The following is a 21,591-nucleotide window of genomic DNA, read 5'->3' on the forward strand; positions in this document are numbered from 1 at the left end:
TATGTTACTTAGCTACCACACACTGAGACCTGGGTTCAAATCCCAGCCACGGTATGTAAGCTGGATTTTGAAATACTATAATTCCCTGGCAGATGAGACCCTCCTCCCTCCGGTAGGAGGTAGAAGGGTGGAGGGTAGATAAGGAACAAGCCTACAAGAGCCTAACTAAACTCTTCCTAGCAGAGTCTGTCAGCAGCTGTCCCTTAACTAATTAGTGTAGGCAGACGAGTAAGTAAAACGGCTCAAGGACCTTGCCTTTTATAATGGGGGGGGGCTCTAGCAGTGAGTGCAGTCTGATTGGCAACAATGTGCCTGCTGACTGTGATGTAGAGGGTCAAAGTTCTGCTCAATAGAGCATTATGGAGCGAATCGAACCACTCAATGTTTGCCTGGAACCGTTCGCCGGCGAACCGTTCGGCCCATCTCTAGTCGTAGCATGTATGAGTGCCTCCGTCTCCGTCCATCACAGAGGCGCTCATACACACTACACTACAGTGCTCCTGTGATAGCATGATGAAGCAGGCACTGACCTGCGAAATGCGTTGCAAATTTGAGCTACAAATAAGTGAATTTTGCTGATAAAACCAATTGTTTAGTCTCCTAGGGAGATAAGTCCACCGCTACATCCCTTTTTAAACGGTTCTTTAAAAAAAATGATGATATAATGAATTGGTTGCGTAGTACGGGAACATTAGTAGCAAAGAAAATATTCTCATATTTTTATTTTCAGTTATATAGTTTGTTTATTTTTCTTTTTTTTATAACATTGCACCATTCTCTAATATTTGCAGTTTACACGCTACTCAGCATTCTAAATGATTTTACAGAGCAGGGTAGTGAATAGAGTTGGGCCGAACAGTTCGCCTGGCGAACCTCTCTGGGCCTCTTACTACTTCCGGGTCGCAATGACCCGGAGTAGTACGCCTGCGCTGCCCGGCGGAGCGCGTCCTAGATCGCGCTCCTGTTGCCGGGCGCTCTCTGCGCATGAGCGTGACGTCACTCATGACGTCACGCACATGCGCAGAGAGTGCCCGGCAACGGGAGCGCGATCTAGGACGCGCTCCGCCGGGCAGCGCAGGCGTACTACTCCGGGTCATTGCGACCCGGAAGTAGTAAGAGGCCCATGAATTTAGAGATGTTCGCCGGCGAACGGTTCGGGAACCGTTCGCCACATCTCTAGTAGTGAACTTTCAAACTGTCCTCTGCAGGAAAAAAAATCAATACAGTTAGAGACACTTGAGATAATAAGCTTCAGAAGACAAAGCTCGCCGCAATTTTGAAAGTCATAGAGCTCAGTGGCTCTTTTGCATAGATAACTGGAGTTTCTTAACTCTTCCTGTACTGGAAACAATATTAGACTTATGTCTCTGCTCCTAATGTTTTAATTCTTAGCTGTACTACACAACTAATTCATTATATCATATTTTTTTTTTTTTTTTGCTTCAGTGTCTCTTTAACCAAGTTTTATCCTATACTGGCGCCTCTGTTAATTGAGTTTATTCGTGAGTCCAGTCTACCCTTTGTGGAGGGGTGACACCCCATCTTCCTTCCTGCCTACAGAGAGCAACTTTTACCCAAATGTAGTCAAATTCCCCACCTGCTGATACAGTGGTTGCCTTTGTGGTAACCCACCTTTGTGAGTACCTTTTTATGTTTATTCACATCATACCATTTGTAATAACTTACTACATTATTGCAGGCTCTCATTTTCTCTTTTTGTGTTTTGCATGCATCTAAAGGAGGTTTGGATGCTTTCCTTACTTTGAAGGACATCCACACCTATAATTACTAGGTAACTGCCAGCGGAGTTAATGTAGGGCTTTTATCTGACTGCCGCCTGTAGCAGGGAAGGAATCCTTTTCTTTTTAAACGTTAAAGTACTTTTTTGTCTTTCCCTGCGCCAACTGAGATACGTGAGAGTGCAGGACAGAAAAGTGTGTGAGTGTGCATGTATATTACAGTGAGAAGAAGAGGTTGTTTTAGCTACCTTTCAAAGCATTTTAGAATTACAGTAAAGGTAAATTTTAATTGCACTAATTGACAAAGCACCATCTTCCTGTTTTTCCTAGGTTTTATGAAGGCTTTCAAAATCTTTCTACACTTGTATTAATGAGGACTCATGTCGAGATTCGAAATTATGTGACACTTCTAACCACAATCCTTAATCGATTATATACAGAAGATAATAAAACAGCTTTCGACTTGCAGTTACGGATGAGAAACAAGCTGATTTCCGTTGTGCAAAGTTTATCATTTTCTGATCAGGTAAAGGTAAACTTAATATACATGAGCATATGTTTCTGAAGAATAGGTGTCTTTTTTCAATAATAACATAAAACATAAACTTTAAGCTGACCACACACCATACAGTCCTGATTATCCAATCTACCACTTCCATGTAGTAAAAAATCCATTCAAAACCATCTTCTTGCTCTTGCAGTACTAGATTTGGTGAGACTGTACAATCAAAATTGTATGATGTATGGCTAGCTTAAGTACTGATGTTAATATATATTGTGGGTACTGTCCTTTAAAACTTAAAGGCAAAAAAGTACAGTCCATGTAGCGGGTGTTCCACTATACCCATGTAATCTATGTTGCAATAAGTACAGGACTTTATGTAATATATAAAAAAATTGCGCAAAAATGCAGGGTCTCAAAGATAGTACAAAAACTTTATTAAATAAAATAAAGTTTTTGTATTATCTTTGAGACACTGCATTTTTGCACAATTTTTTTGATATATTACATAAAGTCCAGTACTTATTGCAACATAGCTTAAGTACCGAAACGGTCTAAAATGAGACCCTTTAAATGTAATCACTATAATTGCATTTTTAATTTTATACTGTATAATCTAATATGTTGCTTTGTGCTGATACGGGCAATAGAAAAACATTTGTGCTGACCCAGGACTGAAATATGTGCTTGTGAAATATTCCCTCTCATCTCTACACTTGTAAATTTGCTCCTGTAGGCCTTATCATCCCTGTGGAGACTTTTTTCAGCACACAATGGTGAAAAGGTTATAAGCTGATCATGCCAAGCTAATCATAATTAATACTTTTAATGTAAAAAGTAGGTGCAGGGGCGCCTCTAGCCTTCTTGTCACTCCAGGCAAGAAATCCTGGCGCCCCCCCCCCCCCCCCATAAAAAATAAAACAAAAATCATATACATTATAGAACACTTCACACATGATATAAGCCATCAGAGAGGGATAACTATGAAATGGGGCCCTAGGCAAGATAACACTTTGCCCTCCACTGATGGTCACCTGGCTTATTTAGTTAGATTTGGTGGGGGCTAGCAACCACCAGGCCCCTAAACTCTCTCTAGACCCTAGGCAGCTGCCTAAGTTTGCCTTGTGGATGATCAGCATTGTATGCCATACAGCACATGCTGCCAGTATGCACCTCAAATAAATACAGCATCCACACTACAAGTTCCAATGGCAGTCACATTGCAAGATTGTATTATCAAGCAAGACATTCTTACTTTCAAAATAATTTTTCACAAACATTATGAGATATGCAAATATGTTACCACCTGTTAGGGTAGGACTAGAGTGGGTATATCATGACATTGAAGGGCTGATATGGTAAGGTGGTTTAAGGCCCAGTGCACACTGAGCGGTTTTAGCAGCGATCCGCCAACCGCATTTGTCTGTGAAAACGCTTGGCTAATGTATTTCCATGGGATGGTGCACACCGGCGGTTTGAGGTTTTTAGCAAACCGCAAACGTGCCTCCTGCTGCACATTTGCGGTTTGCAGAAGCGATTCTGCCTCAATGTAAAGTATAGGAAAAATGCAAACCGCTCTGAAAAACGCTAGATCAGTGCAGTTTTCCAGGCGTATTTGTTACAGAAGCTGTTCAGTAACAGCTTTTACTGTAACAATATTTGTAATCTGCTTCACAAAAACGAAAAATGTCTCTAAACATGCCTAGAATCGCTCTGAAATCTGCTCCAAAACCGCTAGCGTTTTGAGGATCTGCTAGCGGTTTCGGTGTGCACTGGGCCTAATAGTTTGATTCATAATCCATTCTGGAAATAAGCACAGTGTGTTTGTAGTGTAAGTGATACAAGAGAAGAGAAGTAGAATGGAGGGAGGAAGGGTAGTAGAGGGTCAGAATTGATGACATGGATGAGCAGATATCTATGAGTAGAATAGAGACTCAGTGGGTAGCACTACTGCATTTTAGTGCTGAGTCCTAGGCTTGAACATTGGCCAGGGCAAAATCTGCATGGAGTTTCTGTCTTCAGACACTTCAGACATTTCCTGCATCCTAAAAAACATACTAATAAGTCAACTGGTTTACCCCAAAACAATCCTATATTGAAAATATTAGACTATAACTGTGGTAGGGATTAGACTGTGAGCTCCTCTGAGGACAGTCAGTGACATGACTATATACTCTGTAAAGTGCTTCAGGAGATGTCAGTGCTATATAAATAAACAATAATAATATGGTAGGACATTATACTGTAAAGTGCTGCAGAAGATGTCAGTACTATATAAATACATAATAATAATATGGTAGGACATTAGACTATGACTATGGTAGGATTAGATTGTGAGCTCCTCTTGGGACAGTCAGTGACATGACTATGTACTCTGTAAAGTACTGCAGATGATGTCAGTGCTATATAAAGTACTGCAGAAGATGTCAGTGCTATATAAATACATGATAATAATATGGACGGACATTACAGTTTGACTATGATAGGGATGAAATTGTAAGCTCCAGTGAGCAGTCAGTGACATGACTATGTACTCTGTAAAGTGCTGAAGATGTCAGTGCTACATAAATACACAATAATAGTTCCAAATGCTACTGGCTCCCCTCAGGGGCGCCTCTAGCCTTCTTGTCACTCCAGGCAAGAAATCCTGTGCCCCCCCCCCCATAAAAAAGAAAACAAAAATTATATAGATTATAGAACACTTCACACATGATATAAGCCATCAGAGAGGGATAACTATGAAATGGGGCCCTAGGCAAGATAACACTTTGCCCTCCACTGATGGTCGCCTGGCTTATTTAGTTAGATGTGGTGGGGGCTAGCAACCACCAGGCCCGTAAACTCTCTCTAGACCCTAGGCAGCTGCCTAAGTTTGCCTTGTGGAATCAACTCATTCGGATTTCAATACCACCTGTATGCAGACGATACGCAACTGTACCTCTCGGACCCAAACCTTAACTCCCTCCTCAAACGTGTTCCTGACTGCTTGTCTGCTATATCCTCCTTCATGTCCTCTCGCTTCCTAATGTGAGTAAAACGAAACTAATACTTTTTCCACCGTCTCTGGCCACCTCTCTGCCTGAAGTAACTATAAATGTTGATAACACTCCCATAACTTCAGTTCCCAAAGCACGGTGCTTGGGGGTAATATTCGACTCTTCTCTCTCTTTTATTCCTCATCTTAACTCCATAACCAGCTCCTGCCATCTCCAACTCAAAAATATATCTCGCATCCGTCCCTTTCTCACTCAAGACACAACAAAAATGTTAATACATGCTCTTATAATTTCTCGTTTGGACTACTGCAACGTACTACTTTATGGACTACCTTCTAACAAACTGGCCCCGCTCCAGTCGGTACTGAACTCAGCTGCTCGTCTCATTCATCTTTCTTCTCGATCGTCCTCAGCTGACCCTCTCTGTCAAGCTCTTCACTGGCTGCCAATTAACCAGAGGATCCAGTTCAAACTCCTAACCCTAATCTACAAAGCTCTCCACAATCTCTCTCCCCACTACATATCATCAGTCATTTCCAGATACAAACCCAATAGCAATCTCAGATCTGCACACGATCTTCTGTTGTCCTCCTCTAGAATCACCTCCTCACATTCCCGCTTACAAGATTTTGCACGCGCTTCACCCCTTCTCTGGAATCCCCTCCTACAACACATCCGCCACTCGCCAACCTTTGTTGTCACAGACCGCTAGGCCGGTCTGCGGATGGGGTAAATCGATCAGCGTCAGAAATCCTCTTACACGGTCATTTGTTCATCACGAAGGGTAACCCGCGTTCGCAATTTGATGAACTGACTCGCGAAGGGAGCGTTCTGATACTAACCGAATCACTCCACACACATATAATTCAAAGATCTGCCACCAAGCGAGTTACACAGCCCGCTACTGTAATTTTACTAGGACTTCGAGAACGCTATATTAACCCTTAGCAGTATGCAAGAATCTGGGTCAGATCATTATGTCTGTCTATACGGGTTATAAATGTATACTTCTATTAAACACAGGGTAGCGAGTTCAGGAGAATAGGTACGATTGTGTATGTTCAGCAACAGGTCATAACCGCTAAACGATTTTTAAACGTTTAATAACACAAATGCATTACATACAGTTATATACACCTATTAACATATAAAACACAGAGCTTAAAAATAAAAGGAATAAAATCAGAAAGTTCTTACTTAGTTAGCTGAGCAGTCCATTTGAATCATGAAGAAAATAGTCCAGTTTAAAAGTAGGCATTCAGTTTAAAAGTCCTTTGTATACTGCAGGCGCTGGCTCTCCTTAGCGCCGGCATAGACGTTCCTTAGTTGATGGAATTTGGAGAACTGGGAGGAGTTCCTTGCAAACGCTTTTTACTGACCAGAGTTTTGGGGCGGTCACTACCTGGAAAGTAGGTGTGTTTGAGGCAGGGTTACCTCCTGGCAGGCAAGTTACCACCCACAGACTTGGAGCAAGGAATGTACCAATTATTAATAATTTGTGTAATTCCGCCCCAGATGGGTGCAACGCAAATCCGAGACCCTATTCATAAGCAGCACGCGACTCTGTATTAAATGAGACTATACACGCCTAGTCTGTCGAATTTGCTCTACGCAGGCCGGATAAAGTGGTTTCTATATGGATCCCTGATAGCTAGAAACGTGCACTTTAGGTGAACGATAGAACTGTTTCCTAGGTATCAGAAACTTTGGTCTTGCTGTGCCAAACCTATTTTGAATTATTAATAAAGTAAATGTTCCCATTGTGTGAAGCTATGAGTTTTTGGAGGGAAATTTGAATCTCAACCAGTTTGAGGAGGTTTTTTTTTCTTTTGGGGAAAGATGAGCTGTAGCCAAATGGCTTCTCCCCAGGGAAGCTAGCCACGTGTGACTTTCTCTCCTGACACAGGATGTGGGGGGAAGGTTACTGTACTCAGTAAGAGAGAGGGAAATTGACATCTATTGTGCATCTACCCAAAACTGACAGGAACTGTGCACGACCATGCGAAAGTCGATGGCGATTTTGCGCACAACTTTCCGTAATGTCCGTCACATTTGTTACTTTTAAACGCTCTCTAAAAACGTATTTGTTCCGACAAGCATATGCGGTACCCTAGGCCACTTCCCTTTGTCCTAAGACCAAATTGCACTCCTACTAGGTATCCTAAAACACAGTGCCTTTATATATTTTATCGTATACTACCCCTCCTCTTGTTTCCCCCCATTCCCTTTAGATTGTAAGCTCGCAAGGGCAGGGCTCTCTCCCCCTTTTGTGTCTTGGAAATCATTATATATTTTATTCATGATGTTACTTTTATCACTGTCATTACCACTTCTGTATTTTGTATTCTGTATGCTGTATCATTTTTTGTATTTTGTCACTAATTATGTATCTTGTATATTAGTGTACACCATTGTCTGTATTATGTACCCCATGTTTGTTTCTTACTTTGTACAGCGCCACGGAATATGTTGGCGCTTTATAAATCAACAATAATAATAATAATAATAATAATACCCTAAGCAAAAATCCAAAATAATTAAGCTTTTATATTTTTTATTCCAGGAGGAGCTTACTGATATTGTGTCAATGCTGAAAGATCTGTTAAATAAAACAGATCAGGTAAGATATAGTTTTACGTCACAAACAGTAGACTTGTTTGCAAATTTTCTGTATTAGGTAATAGTACCTAAATAAAAAAACATTTTTGTTTTATGGAGATCAGTGTACAACTGACTGTTCAGAAGTACAGAATAAGTGTACTGTCCATTGAACATTTTTAGCAAAACATGCTGGCATTAAGAAAATGTAAAGATTGTTAACATTATAACTCCAAACTGCACATAGCACTAACTTTAATCCCTGCTCAGATACTAAACTCAGATCCTAAAATATGGCTAACATTGACATTAACTGTTTTTTTTAAACTGTCATGACAAAAGAGTTTTTGATTATTAAAAAAAAAAAAAATACAAAAATCCAACAGAATTTTTGACAACCATAATTTAAAAAAAAAAAAAAACATTTAGTAAAAACAGCCATAGATTAAGGTATAGGCATTGGTTACAGTTAAGAATAAGGAAGTAAGAATGCCAAGTACAATCTAGTTGGAGAGAGGGGTTTGTCACTCCATGCTGCATTTTTTACTGTTAGGAGGAAGTTAGAGAGACAAAGGGCTTGATTCATTAATAATAGAATGTGCCTGTCAGAGCGAGTTTGAATGAGCGCACGCTACACGCGTTCCTGGCAGCATAGCGTAGCAATGGCCCATACTTGTCAGTCCCGCGTGATAGTGACGTAGCGCGAGAGACGATATATCACTAGTGTGCCCGCTACTAGCCAGGACAGGACGAGTAGAAAACTGGACACAGGTGTAGTGGTGGAGTTCCACTGCGTTGGACAATTGAAAATAAGCCTGTGCTGCGGCAGGCTATGGCGGCGCTGCAGAAGTTTCAAGGCCGCGGTGACGGTTGAGGAGCGACGGATGTGGGCTGACACTTTTCGTGCTGAGGCCACAGCGTCCTTCAACCCATCAAAAGTGCGTAAAAATGTCTGCATTACAAGGTTGAAGACATGAGCCAAGCAGGGTAACTGAGTGTAGTCACCTTGCGAAACGGCAGCTAGCATGTTGGCAGGGTTGCCAACCGTCCGTCTGTGGACGGACAGTCAGTAAAAATCATGCCAAATTTAAGCTGTCCGTACTGCCCGTATTTTTAAGCCCTGTGTCCGTCAAAAAAGTTACATTTTGCCATCCGCAGCAAATTGTTATGTGCGCATAACAATTTGCCCGAAGTACAGCAAGTCCGGGAACTGCAGAAGCTTCAGGCTGCTGCCTCCTCCTCCAATCAAAAACCTTCATTTTCGGCTGGCACCTCTCTCCAGCCAATGAGAGAGAGGCAACCAAGTGTGCTCCGCCCCCACAACCCTGGCTTTCTGGTCCCGCCAGAGCAGAAGAGGAGACCGTTTGCTGCTGAGCACTGCTAGTAAAGTCTGGTGTGCAATACTCCTCCTGCCTTTGCCATCTGCTGCTGAAGTTCTATTACTGGGTGAACCTTATCTTCTCTCCCTTCTCCGTGTCACTGATAACTGCAAAAGTGTGGTATGCATAGACACTTCAGCTGGAGGTGTGCTGAGTTGTAATTAGCTGGACAGCATTCATTGCAAACAGCTTGGGGTTGCAGCAGGGATGGGAGCAGGGAATCTTTTCTTCAGGCAAGGCATGGGTTTGAACCTGGCATTACAGTGTGACAAGCTGGAAAAGCAAGCAAGCACACTGTCATTCAGCAGATGAAACCCAAGCCAAGCTTTGTGTAGGTAAAATCACCTTCATGTAAAATAGCAGCCTTCTCTGCTGTGAAAAAATAAAGGCATTGTTTCTGTTTACAATGAGGTCTTGTGAGCTGCTCCAATGTACTTAGCAGCAATTCTGGATATGTGTCTGCTGGGGAGGTTCACTTTCTGCTGTAGCCTGAGGAATTACTTATTTCCCTATGCAAGTCCCATCTTTATTTTTGTTAATTGTCACTTTTTTTGGTGATTATTTTTTTTTGTGTGATTATTATGGATGGATGGATGGAGAGGCAGTGTGGGCCTCCAGCTAGACTTCCGAGTCCCCACAAAACATGAGGAAGTGTATATTATCGCTATATTTTATGTATTTAAATGTTCCTTCCCTACACGCTTTAATAGTACTGTATTATAAGGCTGTAAAAAAGAAAAGAATTATATATATGGTGACCATGCCTACATTTTAGCCCTACCCCCCCAGAGAGTGCGCTGCTTACTCCGCCCCCTGTCTGTCCAAAAAGGTAGGTGTCCAGATTTTTTGGACCTGTTGTCCTGCAAAAAATTGGAATGAGGTTGGCAACCCTGCATGTTGGCACCATTATCAGACACCAGAAAATAATGTTCACTTGCAAAGAAAAAAAAAAAGCATTTACTCACTTGCAATAGACTTCTCTCCCTGGCTGCAGCTCCTCTGATGATCTGTCTGCAGCGGTGCAGCCAGCCACTGGGAAAGTCCTGCACTGATACTGCAGAGCTTTTTTTTTTTATAAATAACAATAACATTGTGTAAACACATGTGCAGAGCCAAGTCACTGCCTCTCTTGTCAGTGACACCCATCATGGATGCAACAAACATTGGTCTTCTTTTAAAAACTTACAATTTTTGGGGTAAAATGTGTAGGACATGACATAGTCTGGCCTCTGCTACAGCATTTGCAAAACATTTGACCGCATCTCTTGTCAGTGTCACTGACCAGTTTCACATTCCAGACCTGTTAGTGCTCAATCTCATGTGGCTGCATGGTCGCGTAACTAGTTAGCATGGTGGTTTTCACAGATAGGCTAATAAAAAATAAAAAAAGGCTGTACACTGAGCCAGGCTGCTTGGTACAATTATAAAGTTCTAATAACAACTTCTTATCCTGGACTCTGCTACACGCCACACTGGTCCGTTCAGTTGAGCGCACATGTAGCACCACACATACCTTACAGACCTGTTAGCGCTCACTCTCGGGAAATGTGGCATTTGGTCTGTCAACGTGAAGCGGGCATAACCTTTACACTATCCAATCCATGTGTACACACTCTGGACATTTTAACCACTTGAGGACTGCAGTGTTAAACCCTTCTAAAGACCAGGCCATTTTTCATTACATTGACCACTGCAGCTTTAAGGCCAAGCTGCAGGGCCACATTATACAGCACACAAGTGACTCCACCCTTTTCTCCCCACCAACAGAGCTCGCTGTTGGTGGGGTCTGATTGCCCCCCAGATGTTTGTTTGTTTGTTTATTTATGTTTGTGTGTGTTTTTTTATTAAAAATGTGGGTTTTTTTTAACGTTTATACACCCCCCCCTCCCTCTCCCGCCAGCCAATCCCCGTGATCAGCTGTCATAGGCTTCAGCCTATGACAGCCGATCACCTCTGTGCCTCTGGAGGGGACAGCCATGTCACGCTGCTGTAGATCGCCCACCAAGCAGGAGATGCACGTGCAGCCTGCGTGCGATCACCTGCAAAACAGAGCCCCAGGACTTTACGCCGATCGGCGTTATGCGGTCCTGGGGCTGCCGCCGCGGCCACGCCCGCCGGTGTGACATGGTCGGCTAGTAGTTAAAGCAGCACTTTATTCCACAAATGTAGGAATATAATGTGATGTGAAAACAGGACTCCACTAGTGTTGGGCGAACAGTGTTCGCCACTGTTCGGGTTCTGCAGAACATCACCCTGTTCGGGTGATGTTCGAGTTTGGCCGAACACCTGATGGTGTTCGGCCAAACCGTTCGGCCACATGGCCGAACTAAGAGCGCATGGCCGAACGTTCCCCGAACGTTCGGCTAGCGCTGTGATTGGCCGAACGGGTCACGTGGTTCGGACCCGAACGCGCTCTGATTGGCCGAACTGTCACGTGGTTCGGGTAAATAAATACCCGAACCACGCCATATCTCCGCCATTTGTCTGTGGGTTTAGCTTTGGGTAGGCAGGCAGGGTAGTTTTCGCTCCAGCCACGCAAGCCAGGGTCCCCCCAGTCATTGTGTCGCTGCTGGGAATAGTAGTACACCGCTCGCTCAGCCACACTATATAGCATTGTGTTTACTGCCACTCTGTGTACCTCGCTCAGCCACACTATATAGCATTCTGTTTACTGCCACTTTGTGTCTGCTGGGAATAGTAGTACACCACTCGCTCAGCCACACTATATAGCATTGTGTTTACTGCCACTCTGTGTACCTCGCTCAGCCACACTATATAGCATTCTGTTTATTGCCACTCTGTGTACCTCGCTCAGCCACACTATATAGCATTCTGTTTACTGCCACTCTGTGTCTGCTGGGAACAGTACTACACCGCTCGCTCAGCCACACTATATAGCATTGTGTTTACTGCCACTTTGTGTCTGCTGGGAATAGTAGTACACCGCTCGCTCAGCCACACTATATAGCATTGTGTTTACTGCCACTCTGTGTACTGAAACTTTACATTGAAACTTTACAATCAATTTTCTCAAAAACTATAAGCTCTTTTTCAAATATTTTTTTTCCTCTTGTACCCACTCCCAAGGTGCACATACCCTGCAAATTTGGGGTATGTAGCATGTAAGGAAGCTTTACAAAGCATGAAAGTTCGGGTTCCCATTGACTTCCATTATGTTCGGAGTTCGGCGCGATGTTCGGCGAACGTTCGCGAACCCGAACATCTAGGTGTTCACCCAACACTAGACTCCACTACGTAATTTTTGGTGGAACTTTTGGCATGGATCCCCCTCCGGCATGCTACAGGTGTTACGCCCCTTAAAACAACTTTTCCATCGCTTTTGTTGCCAGAAACAGTCCCTGTAGGTTTTAGAATCTAATATACACAATAGAAAAAGAAGAACCGGCATTGCAGCTGCTGTAGAAACGTGCAAAACAGACAAGCGTTTGTTGGCAGAAGGTAAGTATCGGGTATAGCTGTATGTTGCGTGCTCAGACTTGAAGAAATAGCAGATCATATGTAGCAGTAGGTAGAGGGATATGCAGGCTTAAGCAGCATAAAAAAGCTTTATTCTTTTGGCTTCATGCAGATTGCAAAACAGTTTAAAAAAAGATAGGTCCTACCCGATACTTCAAATGGCTGTGGGGTGAGGTGGGAGCAGTGGGGGCCGCCTTACGACCGTTTCGCTCTCCTGAGCGTCTTCAGAGGCAGTGCGCATTGCCTCTGAAGACGCTCAGGAGAGCGAAACGGTCGTAAGGCGGCCCCCACTGCTCCCACCTCACCCCACAGCCATTTGAAGTATCGGGTAGGACCTATCTTTTTTAAAACTGTTTTGCAATCTGCATGAAGCCAAAAGAATAAAGCTTTTTTATGCTGCTTAAGCCTGCATGTGCCGACTATCCCTCTACCTACTGCTACATATGAGGTTTTAAAATCTGCCTGCCCATTGAAGTCTATGGAGGCTCGCACGGTTCGCCAGATTCGTGAACTTTTGCGGAGATTGAGATTTGAAATTCGCGAACCCAAAATTTGATATTCAGTCCATCTCTACTTATACTCACCATTGGTGTACTTATCTCTTATCATGTACCTCCAATACCTACTCCAGTGTCTTCTTCCATGTCCCTAGGCTAATTTGTTTCTCCCTCTGCAATTACATGTTTCCCGGCAATCATTGTTGAGGACGCCAGGGTCACGCAGTATTACCAACATCTGGTGGCAAACTATTTTTTTTTTTTTTTGTATTGAGGCTTCTTACACACTAAGACGTTGCGTTAGGTGCTACGTTAAGGTCGCAAAACGCGCACCTAATGCAACGCATGGTGGTGGTGGCAGAGGACGTTAGCAAAGAGCCGCATTGATGTGTCCGTGATGGGTGTCAGGAATATACTGAGGTGCTTATGATGTAAGGATAATATTTTAATTTGCCTGTCTGACTGCTATGTACTGTACTTCAGATGCGTATGTATGGGTCATCATCTGGCTTTGGGGGAAGCTGTACTTGTCTGTGTGACAGTGTGGAATACAATTACCCTCAGTTCCTGGGAGAGCAGGGAGCTAATTAGAAGCCCTATTGTCCCATTATACCAATCAGGACATAGTCAGGGAACTTCAAAGACCTACATTTGCATCTAAAGAGGACTTCAGTGAATAATGCTTGGGGTAATCAGACAATGGCAGAAGTGAAGTGTGTTGAAGTCCTTTTGATACCATTTGCTACCTGTGGAAATTGAATTATTGGTGGAGGTGCAACCTCCTTATCTTTGATCAGCTAGGAAGTACTGTCAACAATGGGGTTGTCACCTGTAACGTGGACTAGGGAAATCTTTTCATGTATGTGGGCTATTGTACATTTTTCGCAGGTGGATGTTAGATCTCTGGAGATCCAATTATGACTGAGGATGTAATTAAATCTAGCTTCCCCCCCCCCCCCCGTCCACACAGGCTTACAGCCTCCAGGCGTATTTCATAGTATAAAACCGCAGCTAGGATAGCCACAACTTGTAGTTCTTGGAGGTAGCTCACACGGCTAGAACTAACCTGGTTCCTGACCAGAAGTGCGAACCCCCCGCAACAACACCAGATCGATACGCTGGTACGTTTATTTCCCGTTTATTTTGGTAAGCAAAATCGCTTTGTGTGTTATCTTTGTAACTTTTATCTTGTAACTATTTTTACTTTGTTTTTTGTAATCTTTTTGTATATATTAAGTTCTGCATTGTTCTATGTTTTTCTAGAATATTAAATTATTATTTAATAAGTTTGACTTCTGCCGTACTAAACTAACACTCATAGCCTAGAAGAGACTGAAGTGTAACCGTGTATAAGTTCATGCCTAATTGTACGCTTGAGCAACACTACCGTATGAAATTGTAATTGCATTGTGTGTGGGGGCGTTTGTCATACGTTGGCCCAAGCGCGCAGCTGACCCAACGTACGAACAACGCCAGTGCAAGTAGCGACAGCAGAGTGGCTAACAGTATCGTTCGGAACGACTGTTAGTGGGTCTTTGCTTCACGACAGTGTAAGATTGCAACTGTGTGGGTGTGTGGGTGCGTGGCGTTCCCGTATTTGGCCTAAGCGCAAAGCTGACCCAAATCCGAAAACGCGGAGTGCGTATTGAGCACTCGATAGCTGAGTGAACGTGTCTAGCAACGCTAGTGGTGGCAGTGGGAAGTGTTTGAGGGGTTCCAGCCTTGGTTGTAGCTTAAATAAGGCTGTTCCCCGCTTAATCTGGTCAAACCCGCAGTCGGGAACCGTATACGCAGGCGTGCCGTGGGCCGGTTCCTGACATAATTGGCTGGCAGTGGTGGGATCGTTTAGTACATTAGTACGCAGTTTAGCTCGCTATTCTGAGTACTAAAGGCTGGAAGCTTGCTAGAAGCAACTAGCCTACAGAAGTCTACTCAGTGCAGAATCTATATACTTTTTTTTTTGTTCAAAGATACACACTTGGTGTTTGCTTTCCCTCCCCCCCTTTTTTCTTTTTATTTTTTGCAACACGATGGCTCAGAAAGCATCCAGCTATGCAAGGCAAAACAAAGAGATGCTACTCAACCTGTGTGAGCACAGAGGCATCGAGACGGTGAGCGGCCAGACTAAGGAGCAGTTAGTTCGTGCGCTCGAGGAGCATGATGAGGCAGAGCAAGCCCGTGCTTCAACGTCAGCGGGTGCAGCTCACGACACGCCAGAGGAGGAATCGCTCCCGCCACAGAATGCGAGTGGAGACGATGTCCTGGATGATCCACCGAACACGGAGATGACATCTCTGGAAGCCGACCTACAGCTACTAGGTTCGGCTGAGCCCGAACTGCGCCTAAAGCTGATTCTGGAACATCGGCAAGCAGAGAGGGAAATACGACAAGCCCAGAGGGAACAAGCTGCCCAGCGACTCCAGGCCGAGAGGGAAAGACACCAGGCCGAGAGGGAACAAGCTGCCCAGCGACTCCAGGCCGAGAGGGAAAGTGCTGAACGGCAACACCAGCTGGAGCTGGCTAAACTTCAGCAGCAGAACCGGTCTGCTGGACCCGCAGAACGCGAAGGTGAGCGAGTCCACATAATCCCCCTGGATAAGTTCCCCGCTATGGACAAGGACTCTGACATAGACACTTTCCTACAGGGGTTTGAAAGGACTTGTCGGCAGTATGGGGTGCCCCGTGAGCAGTGGGCAAGATACCTCACACCAGGGCTGAGAGGCAAGGCCCTGGAGGCGTTTGTGAGTCTCCCCCAGGAGGAAGAAACAGACTTTGAGGCAATTAAGAAAGCCATCATTGCACGATACCACCTCACGCCAGAGGTGTATCGAAAACGTTTCAGGACAGTGCAGCGAGGTCCTAATGACAGCTACCTGGATCATGCTTGCAACCTGCGCACTGCCTTCCAGCAGTGGCTAAAAGGACTGTCAGTTAAAACCTTGGATGCCCTGCAGGAGCTGATGATAAAAGACCAGTTCCTACACACCTGTCCTGTTGAGGTCCGGCTGTTTGTGCTGGATCGAGAACCAAAGACAGTGGATGAGGCTGCGGAAATGGCCGATGCCTACACCGCCCATAGAGCACCTGAGTCCCGGAGGACTACTACGCCCAGCTGGAGAGGAGAACAGATGGCTAAACCTGTTTCACCCAGCACCCAGAGGAGGCAAGCACCGCTGTCTCCTGGATTCCAGCAACCTGACACTCGGAAATGCTTTGTATGTGACAGGGTGGGTCATATCAGCACGACTTGCCCAGAGAGGAAGAGGGAGGCCCCAAAATCCAGTGAGGCCTCAAACCCCCGTGAAGTCCCAACTGCTCTGTGTGCTACCAGGAATGCCACTGGCTATGCAGAGAATCTGCAGCGTGTCACGGTTGGGGGTACAGTTGCCACTGGGCTGAGAGACACTGGAGCAGAAGCGACTCTCATACATCCCCAGCTTGTGAACCCAGAGCAGTACCTACCTGGGAAAATGATTGCGGTCAGAGGAATTGGGGGTGTCACCCCAGCAATACCCACCGCCTTGGTCCACCTGGATTGGGGGGCCGGCAGCGGATTGAAAGAAGTTGGGGTAACCGACAAAATCCCCACCAACGTTTTGCTGGGTACTGACCTGGGACGGTTAGTGGCCCGGTATGAGCCTGCTCCCAACCCTGTGGAGCCCGCCTCCCCATCAGAAGTTCGGGACTCTTGCAAGGTACTGTTTGATAATGCTGTGCAAGTGGGGAGTGCTGGCGAGGCCCCAGGGGCTATGGACTGTGTGCTAGGAGCCAGCCCTAGTGAGTCTCCAGTGCCTAGGCCTGGAATGGAACCTGTTGATACCAAGAATGCAGAAACTGATGAGGTCATTTATGACGCACGGACTATTGAGGCGATCGAGGCAAGAACTGTTGATGCTACTTGTGAAGTGCTGAGTAGCAATGTGTGTAATGATACCGATAATGTGGATGTTTTATGTGATGTCCCAAATGACAATATATGTAGGGTTGATAATGCTGATGTCATATGTGTTGTACTACATAATGCTGTGTGTCATGTGGACACTCCGTCAGCTGCAGGAGTAACCAGCGGCGCTCGCTGGGCTGCAGCAGGTGGACTGTCCACTGAAGGGGCAGATGGCACTGGGCCAGATCCTTCCCCTTCAGATGGTTTCCAGACCAAAGGTGATGGGGTTTATGATACGTGTAATGTGGACGCTCCCTCCGCTGCAGTGGTAACCCGCAGCGCTAGCGAGTCTACAGCAGAGGGACTGTCCACTGAAGTGGCAAATGTTGCTGGGTCAGCCACATCCAATCCGGAACCTGGCCTGGAGGGCCCAGGAGCCTCTCCGTCTGCAGCCTTCCTGGAATGTGTGACAGGCAGCCCTGAGCTCTCTGGGGCTGTTCGATTTGACAGCAGCCTGGAAGAGCTCAGGGGGCTAGCCAGCAGGTCACCAGCTGGGAGGGGCGGGCTGAGAGGGTTCTGGGAAGTTATTCCCTCAGAGCTGTCCGAAGTGGAGGAGGCAGCCCGGCAGAGAATCGTTCCCCAAAGGGACCGAGAGATAGCTCCTGCCACTATAGAGAAAGTGCGTGTAGCGACGGTTGGAACCCTCCCCCAGCTGCAGCACTGTCTCTATGGTCGCGAATTCACGGTTGTCACTGACCCTCATTCCCCTGGTTGGCTACATCAGGTTGTCAGGGGCAATGACACATTGCAGCAACCTGACCTAGCTTTCCAGTCCTGTAGCTTGGAGCTAAGGAATTACCCCCCCAGGCCCGGCCGTCAGTGTCGGCTTTGGCAGGACGATTCGTTAGAATCATCTGCCGGCGCCATTTGGAAGAGGGGGCGTGTCAGGAATATACTGAGGTGCTTATGATGTAAGGATAATATTTTAATTTGCCTGTCTGACTGCTATGTACTGTACTTCAGATGCGTATGTATGGGTCATCATCTGGCTTTGGGGGAAGCTGTACTTGTCTGTGTGACAGTGTGGAATACAATTACCCTCAGTTCCTGGGAGAGCAGGGAGCTAATTAGAAGCCCTATTGTCCCATTATACCAATCAGGACATAGTCAGGGAACTTCAAAGACCTACATTTGCATCTAAAGAGGACTTCAGTGAATAATGCTTGGGGTAATCAGACAATGGCAGAAGTGAAGTGTGTTGAAGTCCTTTTGATACCATTTGCTACCTGTGGAAATTGAATTATTGGTGGAGGTGCAACCTCCTTATCTTTGATCAGCTAGGAAGTACTGTCAACAATGGGGTTGTCACCTGTAACGTGGACTAGGGAAATCTTTTCATGTATGTGGGCTATTGTACATTTTTCGCAGGTGGATGTTAGATCTCTGGAGATCCAATTATGACTGAGGATGTAATTAAATCTAGCTTCCCCCCCCCCCCCGTCCACACAGGCTTACAGCCTCCAGGCGTATTTCATAGTATAAAACCGCAGCTAGGATAGCCACAACTTGTAGTTCTTGGAGGTAGCTCACACGGCTAGAACTAACCTGGTTCCTGACCAGAAGTGCGAACCCCCCGCAACAACACCAGATCGATACGCTGGTACGTTTATTTCCCGTTTATTTTGGTAAGCAAAATCGCTTTGTGTGTTATCTTTGTAACTTTTATCTTGTAACTATTTTTACTTTGTTTTTTGTAATCTTTTTGTATATATTAAGTTCTGCATTGGTCTATGTTTTTCTAGAATATTAAATTATTATTTAATAAGTTTGACTTCTGCCGTACTAAACTAACACTCATAGCCTAGAAGAGACTGAAGTGTAACCGTGTATAAGTTCATGCCTAATTGTACGCTTGAGCAACACTACCGTATGAAATTGTAATTGCATTGTGTGTGGGGGCGTTTGTCATACGTTGGCCTAAGCGCGCAGCTGACCCAACGTACGAACAACGCCAGTGCGAGTAGCGACAGCAGAGTGGCTAACAGTATCGTTCGGAACGACTGTTAGTGGGTCTTTGCTTCACGACAGTGTAAGATTGCAACTGTGTGGGTGTGTGGGTGCGTGGCGTTCCCGTATTTGGCCTAAGCGCAAAGCTGACCCAAATCCGAAAACGCGGAGTGCGTATTGAGCACTCGATAGCTGAGTGAACGTGTCTAGCAACGCTAGTGGTGGCAGTGGGAAGTGTTTGAGGGGTTCCAGCCTTGGTTGTAGCTTAAATAAGGCTGTTCCCCGCTTAATCTGGTCAAACCCGCAGTCGGGAACCGTATACGCAGGCGTGCCGCGGGCCGGTTCCTGACAATGGGTACTATAGTACGCATGCGCTGGTGGAGACCACGTGAGTGGAACACTCCGCATCACGTGATCCCGCCAGTGACGTCAGCACAGTGCAGTGAATATTAATTAGCCATGTGGCTAATCACTGCGCCTGTGCAAGCAGGCTAACGCGGCAAAGCCACTCTAACGCCGTAGCATGCTGCACTTTAGATTGACGTGCAGCGTTACAATGTAACGCAACGAGGGCACTGTGAACAGCCCGTTGCAGTTTCATTGCTGTGCATTGGGGAATGTTACAGGCTGCACTAACGTGCGCCTATAACGTCTCACTGTGAAAGCAGCCTCAATATTTGAAATTAATTAAACCACTTTTTTGCAAATAAATCCTGGGGAAATTGAATGTCAGAGAGGTTAAAAACCTTGACATAAAGTAAATATCTTTTTCATTTTTGGTTATAAAATAAAACTTGGAAACTGTGTTTGGTACTGAGTTATATATTATTATTGATGGTCCCGGTCAGAGAAATGTTGCTAATTATGAGCAAATGTATCTAGCTGCAATAGCAATATTTAATTGGTCTGTATTCAAGCAGTATAAATTTGTATAAAATTTGCATAACATTTTGCATTAACACAAAATTATTTTTATCTCATTGACTATACGTAGACTGCAGCTTGGAGAGCTTTAGTTATAAAGCGGTAGAACGTAATAATGAGACCTATTTTAGGCCTCTTTCACACCAAGACGTTGCGTTTTAGGGGACGTTAAGATCACATAACGCATGGTGGTGTTGAAGTTGGACGTCAGATTGAGCCGCGTTATGCGGCTCTTGGTGTGCTGTTTTCGATCTTTCTATACTGATAGAACAGCTGCTCCAGGATAGTGATGGGAAGTCAGGATCTTTTCAAGAATTCGGATGATTAGAATCGGATCATTGAAAAGATCCGGATCTTTGAACCGAATCATTTGAATCCTTTTACTAGGGAAGCAGACTGGGGGTAAAATGACTAGCAGCACAGGACTTTCCCTGCACTGTACATTCTGTATGTTCCTGTTTCTTCCAGACAGACATCCACTGTGAACCGAATCGTTCATTGTGATGATCCGGATGATTCGACTCACAAAAAAGATCCGGATCAAATGGATGATTAATTCATGATCCGGACAACACTATGAGTCCAGGTTGCGTCACCACAGTGCAGTGAATATTAATTAGCCATGTGGCTAGTCACTGAGCATGTGCAAGCAGTCTAACGCAGCTAAAGCCCAGTATAACGCACAACATGTTGCACTTTCCCAGAACGTGCAGCGTTAGGCCTCGTTTACATCATACGCGCTTCCGAGCGGATATGGAAGTGCGTATGATGTGCTGAAACGCAGGAACGGCAGAAGGGCATAGACTGTCCTTCTACCGTTCACATCTACTGCGCTGCGCAGCAGTACGATGCGCTGGGAAGCGCTTGCGTACTGCTGCCTGCATTTTACCCGGAAGCGCAGAGCTGATCCCATCACTGCCAATGGATGGGATCAGCAGCGCAGCGGGCAGCGGCGCAGATGGCGTGCGATCGGATGCGCTGCGTTCTGATCGCATAGCCATCTGCGTTACTAGATGTGAACGAGGCCTTACAATGTAACGCAACGTGGGCACTGTGAACAGCCCATTGATTTTTCATTACTGTGCGGTGGGCTGCGTTACAGGCTGCTCTAACGAGCGCCTGTAACGTCCCACTGTGAAAACAGCCTAAAAGAGCGCCCCATTCACATCAATGTAAATCTTTCCTCTATTGGCGGCAAGTGTATTAAAAGAGTACTGCGTAAATATAAAACAACTACTGTGTATCGCTTATTATCCTTAATTTTCATTTCCATACCAAATTAATTCATTGCAATAGCCTATTATTTAACAAATAATGCTTTCTAAAGCTGTATAATTGTTTCTAAAACTGTTCCCAATGCTTTCTCAGAAAAAAATTGTTTACTTTTCAGTTTTTGCACCACAAAGAGTTGTTACAACTGTTACAAATTATTGTTTTTCAACAAACTACTAAGGGCATATCCACAGTGGGACGTTGCGTTGTAATGCAACGTTAAAGTCACAATGTGTCTGGGTTAAGAGGTAACACACTGCAAGCAGTGAGTTACCACAACGCAACATTTCTTAACACGACTTTAACGGCGCACTGTG

General features: G+C 45.0%; 1 protein-coding gene across 1 annotated transcript in view; it reads left to right on the forward strand.

Moving 5' to 3' along the window:
* Nucleotides 1-21,591, forward strand: part of LOC137519355 (polycystin-1-like protein 1) — a 705,387-nt gene that overhangs the window by 86,132 nt on the left and 597,664 nt on the right. Inside the window, exons 3-4 of the mRNA XM_068238307.1 lie at nt 2,070-2,265; nt 7,801-7,857. Of these exons, the coding sequence (XP_068094408.1) occupies nt 2,070-2,265; nt 7,801-7,857 (253 nt within the window). The remainder of the gene's footprint in view (nt 1-2,069; nt 2,266-7,800; nt 7,858-21,591) is intronic.

Source organism: Hyperolius riggenbachi, chromosome 5 (genome assembly GCF_040937935.1).
Source record: "Hyperolius riggenbachi isolate aHypRig1 chromosome 5, aHypRig1.pri, whole genome shotgun sequence".
NCBI lineage: Eukaryota > Metazoa > Chordata > Amphibia > Anura > Hyperoliidae > Hyperolius > Hyperolius riggenbachi.